The sequence below is a fragment of the Micropterus dolomieu genome, linkage group LG10 (assembly GCF_021292245.1).
Source record: "Micropterus dolomieu isolate WLL.071019.BEF.003 ecotype Adirondacks linkage group LG10, ASM2129224v1, whole genome shotgun sequence".
In the NCBI taxonomy this organism is placed as follows: Eukaryota; Metazoa; Chordata; class Actinopteri; order Centrarchiformes; family Centrarchidae; genus Micropterus; species Micropterus dolomieu.
The window spans coordinates 20,979,072-20,994,692 of NC_060159.1; the positions used below are offsets into that span (position 1 = coordinate 20,979,072).

General features: G+C 40.0%; 1 protein-coding gene across 1 annotated transcript in view; it reads right to left on the bottom strand.

The window, feature by feature from the left end:
* The window catches only part of ryr3 (ryanodine receptor 3), a 140,532-nt gene that overhangs the window by 17,653 nt on the left and 107,258 nt on the right, over positions 1-15,621 (bottom strand). The window contains exons 62-83 of the mRNA XM_046061097.1: positions 14,420-14,487; positions 14,194-14,315; positions 13,948-13,997; positions 13,798-13,858; positions 13,455-13,693; positions 12,810-12,891; positions 12,124-12,254; positions 11,918-12,036; positions 11,013-11,211; positions 10,118-10,212; positions 9,090-9,235; positions 8,796-8,883; positions 8,603-8,695; positions 5,909-6,076; positions 5,302-5,361; positions 5,031-5,165; positions 4,288-4,400; positions 3,034-3,130; positions 1,845-1,957; positions 1,394-1,445; positions 1,235-1,291; positions 1,005-1,104 (exon numbers count right to left, since the gene is read on the bottom strand). Of these exons, the coding sequence (XP_045917053.1) occupies positions 1,005-1,104; positions 1,235-1,291; positions 1,394-1,445; positions 1,845-1,957; positions 3,034-3,130; positions 4,288-4,400; positions 5,031-5,165; positions 5,302-5,361; positions 5,909-6,076; positions 8,603-8,695; positions 8,796-8,883; positions 9,090-9,235; positions 10,118-10,212; positions 11,013-11,211; positions 11,918-12,036; positions 12,124-12,254; positions 12,810-12,891; positions 13,455-13,693; positions 13,798-13,858; positions 13,948-13,997; positions 14,194-14,315; positions 14,420-14,487 (2,388 nt within the window). The remainder of the gene's footprint in view (positions 1-1,004; positions 1,105-1,234; positions 1,292-1,393; positions 1,446-1,844; positions 1,958-3,033; positions 3,131-4,287; positions 4,401-5,030; positions 5,166-5,301; positions 5,362-5,908; positions 6,077-8,602; positions 8,696-8,795; positions 8,884-9,089; positions 9,236-10,117; positions 10,213-11,012; positions 11,212-11,917; positions 12,037-12,123; positions 12,255-12,809; positions 12,892-13,454; positions 13,694-13,797; positions 13,859-13,947; positions 13,998-14,193; positions 14,316-14,419; positions 14,488-15,621) is intronic.

The following is a 15,621-nucleotide window of genomic DNA, read 5'->3' on the forward strand; positions in this document are numbered from 1 at the left end:
GACTCTACCATCTGAATGTCTCAACAGAAATCGAGACTCATCAGACCAGGCAACATTTTTCCAGTCTTCAACTGTCCAATTTTGGTGAGCTCTTGCAAATTGTAGCCTCTTTTTCCTATTTGTAGTGGAGATGAGTGGTACCCGGTAGGGTCTTCTGCTGTTGTAGCCCATCCGACTCAAGGTTGTGCGTGTTGCGGCTTCACAAATGCTTTGCTGCATACCTCGGTTGTAACGAGTGGTTATTTCAGTCAAAGTTGCTCTTCTATCAGCTTGAATCAGTCGGCCCATTCTCCTCTGACCTCTAGCATCAACAAGGCATTTTCGCCCACAGGACTGCCGCATACTGGATGTTTTTCCCTTTTCACACCATTCTTTGTAAACCCTAGAAATGGTTGTGCATGAAAATCCCAGTAACTGAGCAGACAGTGAAATACTCAGACCGGCCAGTCTGGCACCAACAACCATGCCACGCTCAAAATTGCTTAAATCACCTTTCTTTCCCATTCTGACATTCAGTTTGGAGTTCAGGAGATTGTCTTGACCAGGATCACACCCCTAAATGCATTGAAGCAACTGCCATGTGATTGGTTGATTAGATAATTGCATTAATGAGAAATTGAACAGGTGTTCCTAATAATCCTTTAGGTGAGTGTATATACACACACACACACACACACGTGACCGTTTCATTTATTTATTTTTTATATATTTTTATTTTTTAACACACACACACACACACACACACACACACACACACACGCTCACTGTTTTATTTATTTATTTTCTTTTTAATATATTTTTATTTTTAACATACACACACACACACACACACTTACTGTTTTATTTATTTTATTTTAATTTTTAATATATATATTTTTTTCACACACACACACACGCTTACTGTTTTATTTATATTTTTAATATACAGCAGAAAGGTTAGAGAATCATTTCCTATAAATTTCCCAGCAAACTGTTGAGCTGAGAAATGATCAGCTCATCATTACCTTTACTGGCGCTGATCATCTGCAGCACCATTTCAGCGGCCCCACGGGCGTGCAGCCTCGCCTGCTGATACAGGATCTTCTGCTTTTCCATCTCCTTTTCCTGAAGAGCAATACACACAGAGTCATCATCAACAAATATTTTATTGTATTTGTTCTGAATTCTTTGCAGGTAACGAACATAAAAGGAATTGGCAGAAGGGACATTACTTTTAGAGTTTATGAGAGCATACCTCAAAAGTCTTTTCTTTCCCTTCCTCCTCTTCTTCCTCCTCATCCTCTGCACAGCTCTGAAGACACATAGGTCAATGTACAAAGCTCATTTTTCATATTATTAACACAAAATCCTACAACAATTATTTATACATACAAAGAACTTAAAAGTCCACTACCTTTGCCATCATGTCTGCATACGCAATATACAAAGGATCTTCTTCCAAGTGACTGAAAAGGAATGAAGTCATGTCACAATGTATCACTATGTGTGAACTAGTCAACAAGTATCAAACATCTATTTTATCCTACATGAAACAAAGATCATGAATCAATTCCCCTTGTGGAACATAATCGGAATACTATGTTGAATAAATATCCCATAAACAATTTCATATCGACATCTATACAGAATATCATTGTTACGTCAACTGAAATACTTGATTTAAACAAATTGTTTATGGCATTAAAAAGCACATTTAAATAAAAATTATAAATAAATAAATCATAAATAAACCAAATATGTTCTCTCCTAAATTTGCCTGGCAACATGGGAGAAAATATGGATTTTAAATGCATGCTCACTTTACCATAGATTCACTCTCATGTTCAGCGATTTAACTCTCTCACCTTCTCTCTGTCAGAGCGTTGTGGCTGAAGTGGAGAATAAGTTGGTGGAGAGGGTCTGGCTGGACCTCAGCCACCTCCTCTTCCTCCTCTTCCACAATTTTCATCGGGGTTTTCTGCAGGGGTCCACAGGTGTGAACAGTTAGCTCTGCCCAAGTCTCATCCGATCACTAATCATCCCACCACAGCTTCAATTCATCAACAATTTTTCTCATCTTCACAAACTAACTGACAATTGTGCCCATTCACACGTCTGTCAAAAAACACTGAAATGAGTCAGTAACATTCAACTAGAATTGGCATGCAGATGAGTTTTTGTGATGTCCTGGTGATCCGTGGAAAGGACGCGTCGAGGAAGTTAAGAGTGAATGATGAACAGCGTTGGAACCAGTTTTCAAATACATGCACGTTACAGCAAACAGATGCAAAGCAGTAAGCCATTTGGTGATGTGACTTTGAACATGAAGAATGATCCTCACAGCACAGGAGCCTGACAAAGTGGGACTATCACAACTACACAAATCTCCAACAGTCCAACCTAATCTGACAGATTTGTAGTATAAAACTGATGTTAAAAATACTCTACCCCAACAAGAGCAGTGAATAATCAGATGTTTGAGCAATTGTATCTAAGGCCGTACTTTAAATCCTATTCAATGGCACAGTTTTAGTGTCTTGATGAATTTGCTGCACATCTGCATACAAAGATTTAATATGAAATGTGATATTCACATGACTACGCGAGCATGCCACTGACGTCACTGCCACAGAACGTACTGTAACGCCACCTTCACACTCACACTACAGACTTACAGAGTACAGCAAAAAGACAACTGATGGGTTGAATCCAGATCTGACAGCCAAACAGAACAGCTAGTGACTCCTAGTGAAAGGCCCTCCTTACCACTGCTGTCAGAAAGGCATAGCCTGTTTTTCTAGTGCTGTGAGCGCCGGAGCTGGCCCTGTGTCTCCTGAGTTGGTCATGCAGCCTCTGACCCCTGACGGATCTCTGTTTGAAGGGTTTTGCACGCCTAGAGCGGGCGCCCCTGGGTGCTTTGGGCGAGGTCCCCACCCGAGTGCGCTCCCAAGGCTCGACGGGCGCGGAGCTAAAGAAGCATTCGGCAGACAGGACTGGCAGAGGAGTGCCAACGCAGGGCACATGGGGCAAGGGCAAGGCGAGCCCAGTACTTACTGCCAGATCCTGAACTAGCTTCTCCTCAAAGGAGTACTCCTCTGCTTCTATCCAAAGTCTCTGATAGGCTGGGATGAAGAAGTTGATAGCGCGATGCCTGGGGAGGGGGGAGGTGGGGAGGAATGGAAGGGAGTGGGGAGGGAGGTACAGTGGCATTAGGGCGGGTACTGGTGAGTTTTTGGAGGAAACAGGAAGGAGAGATGTAGGGGGTAGGAAGGGGTTACAGGAAGTGCATTTCAGGCAGGGTGGTGATTGGTCAATGTGGGACCCACTGGCTCTTCTGACTGGTCACGTTTGGTCTATAAAATAACTGCACCTACTTCCATCGGGTAGTAAAATTCATTAGAGGAGCATGCACACTTTAGGGGAGATATGCAGTTTTCCAACAAATCGATGGATCTACCACAACAAGTTATCATCTTGCAATTATTAGAATTACATCACATACTTTCCTTAACAAAAGATGCACAGATGTGTTGTAAAACTGCACAACCTTTGGCATAATGTCAGATGGAAAAAAACATCTTTGAAATCATCATAATAGCAGGAAGCAAAAATAACATGAAACAAATTTAATACTGTATATTACTGTAAGCAAGCATACTTTTGTAAACCAGGTAGCCAACTAATGAAAGTCAAAATTGTATTCAATAGATTTCTGTCTTTCTTCTTCTTTCCTCTCTTCATTCCTTCCTTCAGGGTACACCTGAAATGAGACAAAGGCCAGGAGATCAGATCTATTTCAGCTCTTTCCAAATAAGTTTGTTTCAGTCAATTCTTGAGCTCACTCTAGCTGACCAATCAGAATCAACAGTGCAGAAACATTTGGTTGCTAGGCAGAAATCGTTCCACAGCCTGGTGGATGAAGGGGGAGGTTGAACAGATGATGCATTCGCCCCGTAGTTTTCACTTTACCGTCAGCAGGGAGAACAGGCGGTCAAAGCTGGAGGCTTTGAATGCCCTTTCCAGCCAAACCTCCCGATAGCCATTCAAGAAGTAATTATTATTTTTGTATCTGAGGGAGGATGAGGTAGTGTTATGCAGGAAAACAACACAGAGGAGAAAGTGTCATTAGGGACGTGAAGAGGGGTTTACATGGGCACACAATCAAGGAAAAAAAATACCCCACCCCTCACGACTACTTGTTATGTACATTGTTTTTTTTTTGTTTTTTTTTACATAGTTCATGTCAATATTTAATTATTGACATCGTAAATCAGTTCCACAAGTGTGACAGGTGTAAGAGAGACTCACCTGGGTAGATTGTAGAGTGGAGCCATGCGGAAACAAGCCACCACAGCACGCTTACGCTGTTTGGACAAAAGCTTATGCCACACACACTTCTTATTTCTCAGAGGCTGCTCCACCTGAGGGACAAGGAAATAACGGTGAAGCGCAAAGTGGGAAGCAGTTGTGTAGTTACAGTGAAGCTGGTATGTGCAGCATTTACCATTTAGCTAACAGAAATGTAAAATGTGACAATTCGATTTGTGTCTGCTTGGTACTGCATATGTAAAAAGGTGTTATTGCTGCAACAAGCAAATTTTGATAACGAGTTAATCTGTCGGTTACATTTCAACTCATTGCTTTGTTTATAAAATGTGTAAAAACAAGTGAAGTATTTCCCAGGGCCCAAGGTGATGCTTGTTCTGTCTGACCAACAGTCCTAGACCAAAAAAACTTCAATTTAAAATGATATAAAACACATTAAAACAGCAGATGATGAAACCAATTAGTGGACAACAGCTAACTGATTATCAAAAGTTTCTAGCGATTGATTGATTGTGTTTCACCACTTGATGGTACTGCTGTGTGACATTTTACAGGCAACTCCCATCTTTAGAAAAGGGCTGCCTTTTGTGCCCTAGTGGCCTTGCTATAATATATCACCGGGGTAGATATATCTGTGATCTGTCTGGAGAGCACTAACATATGTGCTTATTTTTTATGTGCTGTTGTTGACATATGGGTGAAAATGAAGGTGAAGGCTGTGTTACCTGCTCCAGGTGGAAGACGGCAGCAGAGATGCTCTGCACTCGGTCCACGGTGTGTTCCGGGTTTGCAGGTTCCTCACTCTTCACCACCACGTCCTTGTACAGGTTCAGCTGCCACTGGACCGCTGGGTCATCAGACTACAATACGATAACAAACAATCAATAAACAAACAAATAGCAGCATCATATTAAACAGTAGTAATTATACCAATCTTACTTAAACTGCTCTTTCTGCTAGAATTATAACTATACAGATATAGAGATATCATCTTACTTTGTCCTGGAGATGGAGATTCTGACGCAAGTGCTCCTTCACCTCATCATCTGTGTCTTTCTATGAAAGGAAGGGGATCATAAGAGAGAAAAATTGCAAAGCAGTGGGAATACACTATTCATTAAAAGTAAATAGTAAAGGTGCTTATGTATATATAAAGCCATCACAACAGACTACATTTGAAAAATATTTGTAATTCTGTAAATACTGTATGTCTACTGGACCAAAGAAGGAATTGTAAGTTGGTAAAGGGCTTTAATTTGCATCAGGACGATACTCCGTCTTCATTTTTTAAAAACTCTTTATGGATAGGGATTGAACTGCTGGTAGAAGCAAACCATACAGACTGAAGGAAGTGCTGTGTGTTAAAGTACAGCCACAGTTGTCTATAGTTGACAGAAGATTTAGATAGTAGCAGCGTGGGAACTTCTAATGATTTTGTCAGATGTCAGAGCCAGCCAACTTCATTGAAATTAAGTAAGTAAGTGAGTCAGACCTAACTTAAAGCCTAAGATAAGGCTGAATTTAAAGGACAGGGTAATAATTATAGTACATCAAGGACCTGCATAGAAAAAGTGACCGTAAAATAAAATAAAAAGTTAGTTACCAGACTGTAGCGAATCTTGGCAAGGGAGATGAGCTCCTGATCTCCTGGGGTACACATGTTGAGGCCGATAGGCAGCATTTTCTTCAGGGCAGCTACAATGAGAGAGGTCTGGATGGAGTAGTACTCGCCTCGACGGCGCTTGTGTTTCCTCTCCTGGTCCCCCCCAGACTACAAAGAGAAAGGACACAAGCTTAGTCTACAATCATAAGGGACCTCTATGAAGGACTAAGGTACTCCAAACCTAAACAAAATATTAAGACACATGCTTTTAACATTGCTCCATAACAATTCTTTTTAATTTACTTAATACTAAATTATTGTCCTTGTTTGTACTTATTGTAGTATGTTGTTTTAAGTACAGCACTTTGTGTTGCATTTTATGCATGAATTGTTCTATAGAAATAAAGGGCATGATTATTATTAACGTTATTATCAATGTGATTTGGAGAGCAGCTCACTTGAATTTTATCAGGACATGGAATATCCTCCGTTATGTCCTGCATAGTGTGTTTTTGTTGTTTGTTCTTTATTTAATAAATGTTTCATTTCTTTGAGACAAGGTTGTAAAACCACCAGAAAATAAGAGACCAACCAAACAAATGTTGAAACAAACACAGTTAAGTTCCTTCCATTACTATTCTATGAACATGTGATTTGGGGTTTATTGTTTCATGAAATTGCAATTTTACATTCAAGCCTTTTTGTGCTCCACAGAAGCATGTAGTTGTAATGACCAAAAATTAAAGCCGCAATCAGCAGTGAGCGAATTTCAGTCTTCATGAAGCTGAGCAAAGTCACTACAGCTAGTTTAATTCTGTTTAAAGAAGGAGTGAGACCAATCACATACTTGTTTCATCATTATAATATATACATGTATGCAGGATTTAAATAATTGCACATTCTTTATTGGATGTGAACAAAACTTGTTCATGCCTTCACTGAGTTTAAACAGGACTGCTTGAGTTATTAGCCAATATGTAACAGACAACACCCCTCTGGGTTTGAACCCTAATAGAAGTTTTAATTGACACGTTCTATTGTCGTGACTGTATGTGTTTAAATATACATGTTTATCTAACATTATGAATTGGTTTTGTATTTCCCAAATCAAATTTAAAAAAATCATCAACTCCTCAATCCTGTATTTGAACAGATTAATGCTTGTTTTCCACTTTCTGCCAGGAAACTTAAGAATTTACCCTTTTCTTAACTAACTAAATATTATTATATTTAGCACTCAAATCATATTTAGCCACCAAAACTGAGATCCAATTTCCAACCAACTATGCTGTCAGAGCACAAAAAGTGCACCTTTAAACCACAGATTAAGAGGACTCCCATACCAGAGGCCCAAAGTGCTTCAACATAAATCCTTTAACAAGCAGTGTCCTCCAGAATCAAGAGATGAAGAGCTTTTCTCTACTGTAAGCGATCGTGTCAGAACACCCCAGAGTGCAAATAAATAAGCTGCCCAGCTCTGCCAAAACAAATAAACAACAAACTCTCACAGTGACAGCTATTTGAGCAACTGCTGGACCAAACACTGTCAACATCCAGATATATGACCCGACTTTGCTTTGACAAATATCCGCATGAAATATCATGTCATAAACCCTCGGTGCAGAGGTGAATTTAAGAGGTTTGAACTCATGCAATTGATTTGTAGAACATCTCACATCTATATATTCAGCATGTTCAGCACATGTCAAGAGAGCTATTACAAACACAGGAAAATTGCTTATAAGGACTTTTTTCTTTCATTAGCAAGGTGAGAACTGGAGCACTAGAGAATCTCGTCAGGAGGGCAAGTATTCAAGCTGTGCTTTTCCAAAGTGCTGACACAGTGAAGAAAAGAGCTGGAGAGGCGCGAGATAAGTCCAAATTAAACCCAGAGAGAACTAAGATGTACTCTGCTCCATCTCCTGGGTTCAATCTTCTGAGTGAAAAGGTCCATTTTCAAAGTAAAGACTTGTTCTTGGAAGGCCTAGGAGTCAAACCCAAACCATTAATACTACTAACTTGATGATTTCTTGGCCGGATAATGACATTTCTGGCCCAAATGAAGTTCAAGCGAACAGGAGATTTGACAATGTTGATTCCTGCTGTTTCCTAGTACAGCTCAAGGAAAGACATTACTCAGTGCCCTTTTCATTTCATTAATTTCTTTAATATTGTAAACGATAAGGATAGCCTTTTCCATTTTTGGACTCCAAGGCTATTCATTCCCAATTAAGATGAAAATATCTAAAATGGCTCCCAAATATAACTTTTTAAAGAAATTATGTAATTTTATTAAACAACTGGCTACTGCAGTTTTTAGCGAATGTTACACAAGCAGGCACAAATACTATTAATTTATTTAAAGCTGCAAATGAATACACCTTTGGTGCTTCAGTAAGTTTTTTATAGCATCAGGAGTGTGTCGCATTTGCTGGAAATAAACCACAGTGCCCATGTTCATCGTAATGAAAAAACATGTTACCCAGTTCAACAGTGTGGCTCACGGATGAGTTTTTAATAGTATTTGTACAAAAATTAAGCTCTGTGAGGAGTAACTTATTAAGTTTTTGGTTTTTTTCTTTTCATTGGTTTATTTACAATAAGAAAAATACAGAAAATCACCAGACTTATCCTTTAATGTATTTCATTAAGGTAATTGTGTCACCCACTATATGTAATATCCATCATATTTACCTTGGACATCTTTGTCTTGCCCTCTCCAGTCAGGAAGCCCAAATTGTTGATCTCATTCTGAACCACAAAGTTCTGCTCCTCACGCTTAAAGTTCTGGGTTCAGAGGACAAAGAAAAGAGGTTAATTCAGCAAAGACACCCCGTTTCAAATGTCACATTGTGATATGACTACTAGATTGAATGGTAAGACTTACATGGGACTTGCACCAGAGGATGAAGATCTCAGCCACCATCCTGAAGAGCTCAGTGGAGTCCGCATCCGGCTCCTTCAGCCACCTGGACCTGGGATGGACAACAACATGAACCATTTCTGTTGAGTTACATTAATTTGTGTTACATCTGACAATATTAAAAAATAATTAATCAGAAATATAGGTGGATAAGGTTCAGGGAAAACAGAAAAATATTGAAGACTAAACAAATAAATGTTTTTAAAAAATCTAAATCCCCTTAAAATTAAAACTAATCTTTCTTTGCTAATATTGTACCTGTTGTTGTCAACATAGCTGATGAGCATTGGGTAGAAAGCATATAGGTCTCTGCAGAGCACAGCAAAATCATCCAGGATGAGCAGCTCGGCCTCCTGGTTGTCTCCTTTACTGTCGGCTTTCAGCAGCTCCTCTTCAGCCACAACCTGCATTTGCAGCACATCAACAACTCAATCAACAATCTCCAGCGATCAATTCATTAGTATAAACGTTCTCGCACTGAGGTGTGGCAAGACATTTAGCTCATGAGACAAGACGAGACACAATATTGGGTTCACGAGATCTAGACGAGATTTTAACACTATTTTTTTTAGAAATCTTCCATGCTGAATATATGAAAGGTTTGAGCATTGAACACTTGATTTTCTGCATTCTGGTGATTTTTCCGCACCAATTCATGGTGGAAAAGGATTCAGTCTTCCCTCCTCTTTAGTGTCTTTTTCTGGGGAAGTAACCCCTTTAAATGTGCACATGGCACTTTTTAACCTAAATGAAAAATTAATTTATTTTAATTTAGTTATAAACTCCTGGACTTTAATAGCACCTGTGTTTCAGCAGGCTTTCTGCTCACTTTCATAACTTTCTGCACATTCACAATCTCTCCCACATTTCTGTGTTCTCTGACAGGTCAAGAAAAAAAGCTCACAGTCCCAGGGGAGCAAGGCTGCAAAAGTCTTGAAAGTTTGAGATGACTGCGTCTAACTTTTGCTGCTGCCACGAGATCAGGCAAAAGATGGTTCCAACTTGGTGTAAGCAGATGAAAGCAACTGCGGTCGCTGGACTCTGCCCTGGACTCTGACAGCTGCCTTGCTACAGCGAGGTTTTAATGTCAATATCGTATCAAAATATCGTGGCACAAGAACTTGTCACACTCGTACCTCACACACGACCCCTTCCAACTCAATGATATATCATCTCCTATCTGCATCCTCTCTCGGATTAAGCGCAGCGGCTTATAACGGAGTCAGCAAAACATTTACTTTAACCACATTGAGCAGTGTATACTAGTATATATTTTAAGCTCTCACCTTCACTGTCTTCTTCTTCAGTTTGTCCAGTGTGGGCAGGAAGTGGGTTCTCAGCAGATCAGCTCCAGCCTTGCAGATGATTGGCTGAGAATAGACTGGAGACAGAGACAATGGGAAATATATACTTGACATGGGCAACTGAGAAACAGCTTTTCTGAAGGATTTGCACCTCAGAAGCCAAGACCCCTTCCTCTGTCCCTGGGGATGACTGGCTCGGTTGTCAACTGTCAAGTTATATTTAGCAATAGTGTTAGCTAACTAGCTAACTAAGTCAACAAAGTTTTTAAGTGAAATCAGCAATTTTACTTTTTACCCTTGTCTCTAAAAATACAGTGGTACTAAAAACAGCAAGTGTTTGTCAAATATCCTTACATATTAGTTCCTAATTATTCTTGTTTGTGTTATAAATACAATTTCCAAATGTGGTTTAAGCAGTGAGAATGTGCCTGAGGCTATTTGGCCCCACAGCAGCTAATTATGTTATCTGGCCTTCCCTGATCTCCCAGTGAGGAATGTGCGCTGAAAATGCAAATATTCTACATAAATGTCATTGTAATAAAATCAGGATATCACATGGGTTTCCTCATTTAAAATAAGTTTGTATTATGTTTGACCTTAAATTCGACTCTGTCCTTGTTTGTCAATGTTTTTTAAAAGAGAAAAGAGTAGTTCCTTCCTCTGTCGAGAAAAATATACAAAACTCACCATCTAATGCGTTGTTAATGCATATTCCTGTGAAGAATAAATTTGAATATACTCTGATATTTCCTGACAACCCCAAATAACTTATTACAATCCCTGACTTTGTACGTCTGAATAAAAACACAAAATCTAACTGGTTGGAAACTCTTTCAAATCATATTTATTCTTTCTCTAACAGCCTTGAGTCTGACACCTGCAATCCTCTTCATCCAAGGGGCGTCATCGATGCCCAGGTTGTTGTTGAGGATCTTGAGGATGTTTCCCAGGATGCTGCTGAGGTGTTCTGAGGTCACCATAGTGCAACACTGGGTACCCGGAGGCCAGTTCTCTGGACCTTTCTCCCACCAGTACGACAGATAGTTACACAGCATGGGAAGGATCACCTCAATGACCTGCAGGAGACATGTGGAAGGTAAAATGTTTGGATGACTGAGGTACGATCAAAGGTTACCATATGTTTGGGACCAAAAGTTATAAGTGACATTAAAAATCCAGTAATTCATGATATAGCTTCAAGTAATTATTAATTTTGATGGAACACAAATTTTGTACATCTCAATTGTGCAATACACACTAATAATGTCTAATAACAGCCTTAACACTGTAGTTTTAAGTCACATTTCAGCTGAACAGTAGAGGCCATCTAGGTGTGAAACACACTTGCTAAATTTACAAATAAATGTACAATGGAGTTTTGTATTCCTACCGTGATGTATTTAAACTTCATGTACAAATTAAATCGTTAATTATGTCTGAATTGTATAATGCTGTTAATGAAATTTTTAAATATTCAAAATGTTCTACACCACTTTCATCACTAACTCCAACATTAAAATGATCCATCCATTCATCCATCGTCAACCGCTTATCCTGCGTACAGGGTCACAGGGGGCTGGAGCCAATCCCAGCTGACATTGGGCGAAAGGCCTCTTTAATTATTAAGCATTTTTAAACCTCTAATAAAGTATATGAACCATTCATTAACCACACAATTTACTACTGCTCTTGCATTAAGTTGGGCACCTTGGTAAAAAAAAACATAATTTAAAAAGTAAAAGGTCAAAATTGATGGAGCAGAGGGCAAGATATGTGTCAGACCTGAGGCACGTCACTGTAGCGAGCGCCAGACTCTGATACATCATTGACATCTTTCAGCAGTCTGTCAAGACGAGGCATCTCTGGACACATCTCCTCCACGGTGTCAGGCATACTGAGGACTAGAAAGAAAAACACGTATTTTAGGACACTGTGAATTATAATAGGATAGTGATCAAAAGTATGATGATGATCAGGTGGACACTCACTAGCTCTCTCTCGGGGCGTCTTGGTGTTGAAGACAGAGAGCGGGTTGTGAGCGTTTAGGTCGGGCTCCAGGAATGCCACAGGCATGGCTCCCACTAAGGTCGCCAGGCTCTCCCCCAAAGCTGGAAGATGCCTGCAGATCAACAATAAGATCTTACAGCGCAATGTAAAGCAAGAAATTTAAGCACACAGAAAATTTATCATGAATATTCTGTTTAGAAAGGTTACTGTGGCCCTGTGTGTTTACTTGTTAGGACAGATTTCAACACTCAGAGCCTTCAGAGAAGCACCAAATGGTATCGGGATTATTTTAGACCAGATAGATAAGGTGAGGTTGTGGTCAAACTTTTTCAATGGTTATTTTACACTTGAGTCTGTTCAAGGTGGCAAACTTTCTTTTCTACAACAGTTTTGTCAAGTCCGGAGTTAATTTTTCACAAACACGAGTAAATCAAAAAGCTCAGTAGCTATATCCTAATTAACAGTGACAAGCATAATGTAGTTTATGATTTGTGCTATTTCACAGTTCCTTAATAGTGATTCTCATAGATCATAGTAATTATAGCAAGCATTGAGCGTTACCAAGGACTCTTAAAGTTAATGATTGAACATACAGTACTGCTCATGTGTAGAACCAAAACCTATTTTACATCCCTCTGCATGGTTTAATAAAAGTTTGGCCTCCTACCTCTCCACAAAGACATTCTTTCCTGTTCCCAGAGAGTAGAAACAGGTCAAGATTCGATAGCAGGAAAGCTGCACATCATCCACTGAAACAAAACACAGCATTCCTTAAGCTAAAATCTATTTTTAATCAACAACATATGTGTACTGTGTAAATGTAGGAATTGCATGTGTAATGGACATGTTTATACAAGACCAATTGTCTCTTTTGAATTCCAATTGGTGACTATGTAATGGACTTGGAGTGGCTTTAATCCAACACCCTATCCCCCTTTGTCATTTTATTTTATTGCATTTCATTTCTTTCCGTTTTACTACGATGTAGTCTGACCGTGGCACAACTAAGAATTTTTATTTATCAATATTAATAGATTTAAAAAAAAACAAGAGAAGAAAATATTTTTTGTTTTGTGTTTGTAAAAGCAGGCAAAGGCCTCATTAATAATATGTATATCTACTGATTTTGTGAAAAGTGGGAACATGACCCTTAACATACAGTAAACCTACCCTCAATATGTCTGAACTTGTGTGTCCCTGGTGGCCAAGTCTATTAAATGTATCTTATTGTGTTTTTTGTGTAATATTCCATGGGATTTTTTCCTCAAGTAGTAATCCAAATGAAACGGTGAATATGGAAACAGGAACTCACACAGCAGGTCCGTTCCAAACTCATGCGTCTTGATGTGCTCAAACAGGGCAGTGAGGATGGGCAGCAGCGCCACAGTCACATAGTTGATGCTCTGGGTGACACTCTTCATCTGGGCACGGGACTGCATGAACTTCCCCAGTTTAAGCATCTCCAGCAGCTTCTCTAGGTCCTCCGCTGCGTTCTCAAAGAAAGCCCGAAAGCCGGCTTTGACCAGCTCTGAGCCAGACTTCATCACCGTTCTTAGAGAGGGGAGGGGAGGGAAGACCAGGGCTAAAGTGCATGCACAAGACAACTGTCTATTTAATGGATCATCATGAATATGCAGACAACGAAGTATGCTTACCTGGTGTCAAGTGAGTGAGTGAGGATGTGCAAACAGCTCACCATAATCGCAGAGTCACTTCCTGTGAGAGAAACATTTACTGTAGATGTTGAAAAAGATTTAAAGCAAAGAAGCACCCAAGCACACAGGAAGAGGCAATGCCAACCTTACCAAAGAGAGAAATCCTGTGTCTGACAAGAGCTGCCAGTTTACAGAACAAGCTGGAAAAGAAAGACGGTAAGACAACAAGCTTCAGAGAGAACAAAGAACTAAAAAAACGCAAAGGAAGCAAGGAAATAAGAAAAGGTCTGATTGAAATATGAAAGAGAAATTCTGCACTCTTTTAGAGATAAAAGGGAGGACTTTACATATGGCAAAAAACGCACAATGGAAAAACACATTGTTTCTACACAGTACCTGGTGACCATCTCCTTCTCTTTGTTGGAGGCACAGCCACAGCTGCTCATGTTCTTGCTGGGGGTGGACAGGAAGTAGAGACAGTGGTTCTTTAAAGTTTGATCTGTCAGAGGAAGCAACACCTGGAGACAAGAAATTACACTATAAGACTAAAACCCCAGGAAAGCCTTCTTAAAGGTAAATTCAACACAGTATAAGTGGTTCAGTTGCAAAAAGTGTTCCAGACCTTTGCAAAGAACTTGATTTCCTGGTCATGGGGTGATTTGTCTGTCTTCCCACTGGTGGCCATAGCCTCTGGATTAACAACAATGAGCGGGAAGTTCAGTGTCAAGGAGTCCATGTTACAGTGGGTACGGAAAGTATTCAGACCCCTTTAAATTTTTCACTCTTTGTTTCATTGCAGCCATTTTCCAAAAATCAAAAAAGTTCATTTTATTTCTCAGTAATGTACACTCAGCACCCCATCTTGACAGAAAAAAACAGAAATGTAGAAATTTTTGCAAATTTATTAAAAAAGACAAACTGAAATATCACATGGTCATAAGTATTCAGACCCTTTGCCGTGACACTCATATTTAACTCAGGTGCTGTCTATTTCTTCTGATCATCCTTGAGATGGTTCTACACCTTCATTTGAGTCCAGCTGTGTTTGATTATACTGATTGGACTTGATTAGGAAAGCCACACACCTGTCTATATAAGACCTTACAGCTCACAGTGCATGTCAGAGCAAATGAGAATCATGAGGTCAAAGGAACTGCCTGAAGAGCGCAGAGACAGAATTGTGGCAAGGCACAGATCTGGCCAAGGTTACAAAAAAATTTCTGCTGCACTTAAGGTTCCATAATCCTCAAATGGAAGACGTTTGGGACGACCAGAACCCTTCCTAGAGCTGGCCGTCCGGCCAAACTGAGCTATCGGGGGAGAAGAGCCTTGGTGAGAGAGGTAAAGAAGAACCCAAAGGTCACTGTGGCTGAGCTCCAGAGATGCAGTCGGGAGATGGGAGAAAGTTGTAGTAAGTCAACCATCACTGCAGCAATCCACCAGTCGGGGCTTTATGGCAGAGTGGCCCGACGGAAGCCTCTCCTCAGTGCAAGACACATGAAAGCCAGCATGGAGTTTGCTAAAAAACACCTGAAGGACTCCAAGATGGTGATAAATAAGATCCTCTGGTCTCATGAGACCAAGATAGAACTTTTTGGCCTTAATTCTAAGCGGTATGTGTGGAGAAAACCAGGCACTGCTCATCACCTGTCCAATACAGTCTCAACAGTGAAGCATGGTGGTGGCAGCATCATGCTGTGGGGGTGTTTTTCAGCTGCAGGGACAGGACGACTGGTTGCAATCGAGGGAAAGATGAATGCGGCCAAGTACAGGGATATCCTGGACGAAAACCTTTTCCAGAGTGCTCTGGACCTCAGACTGGGC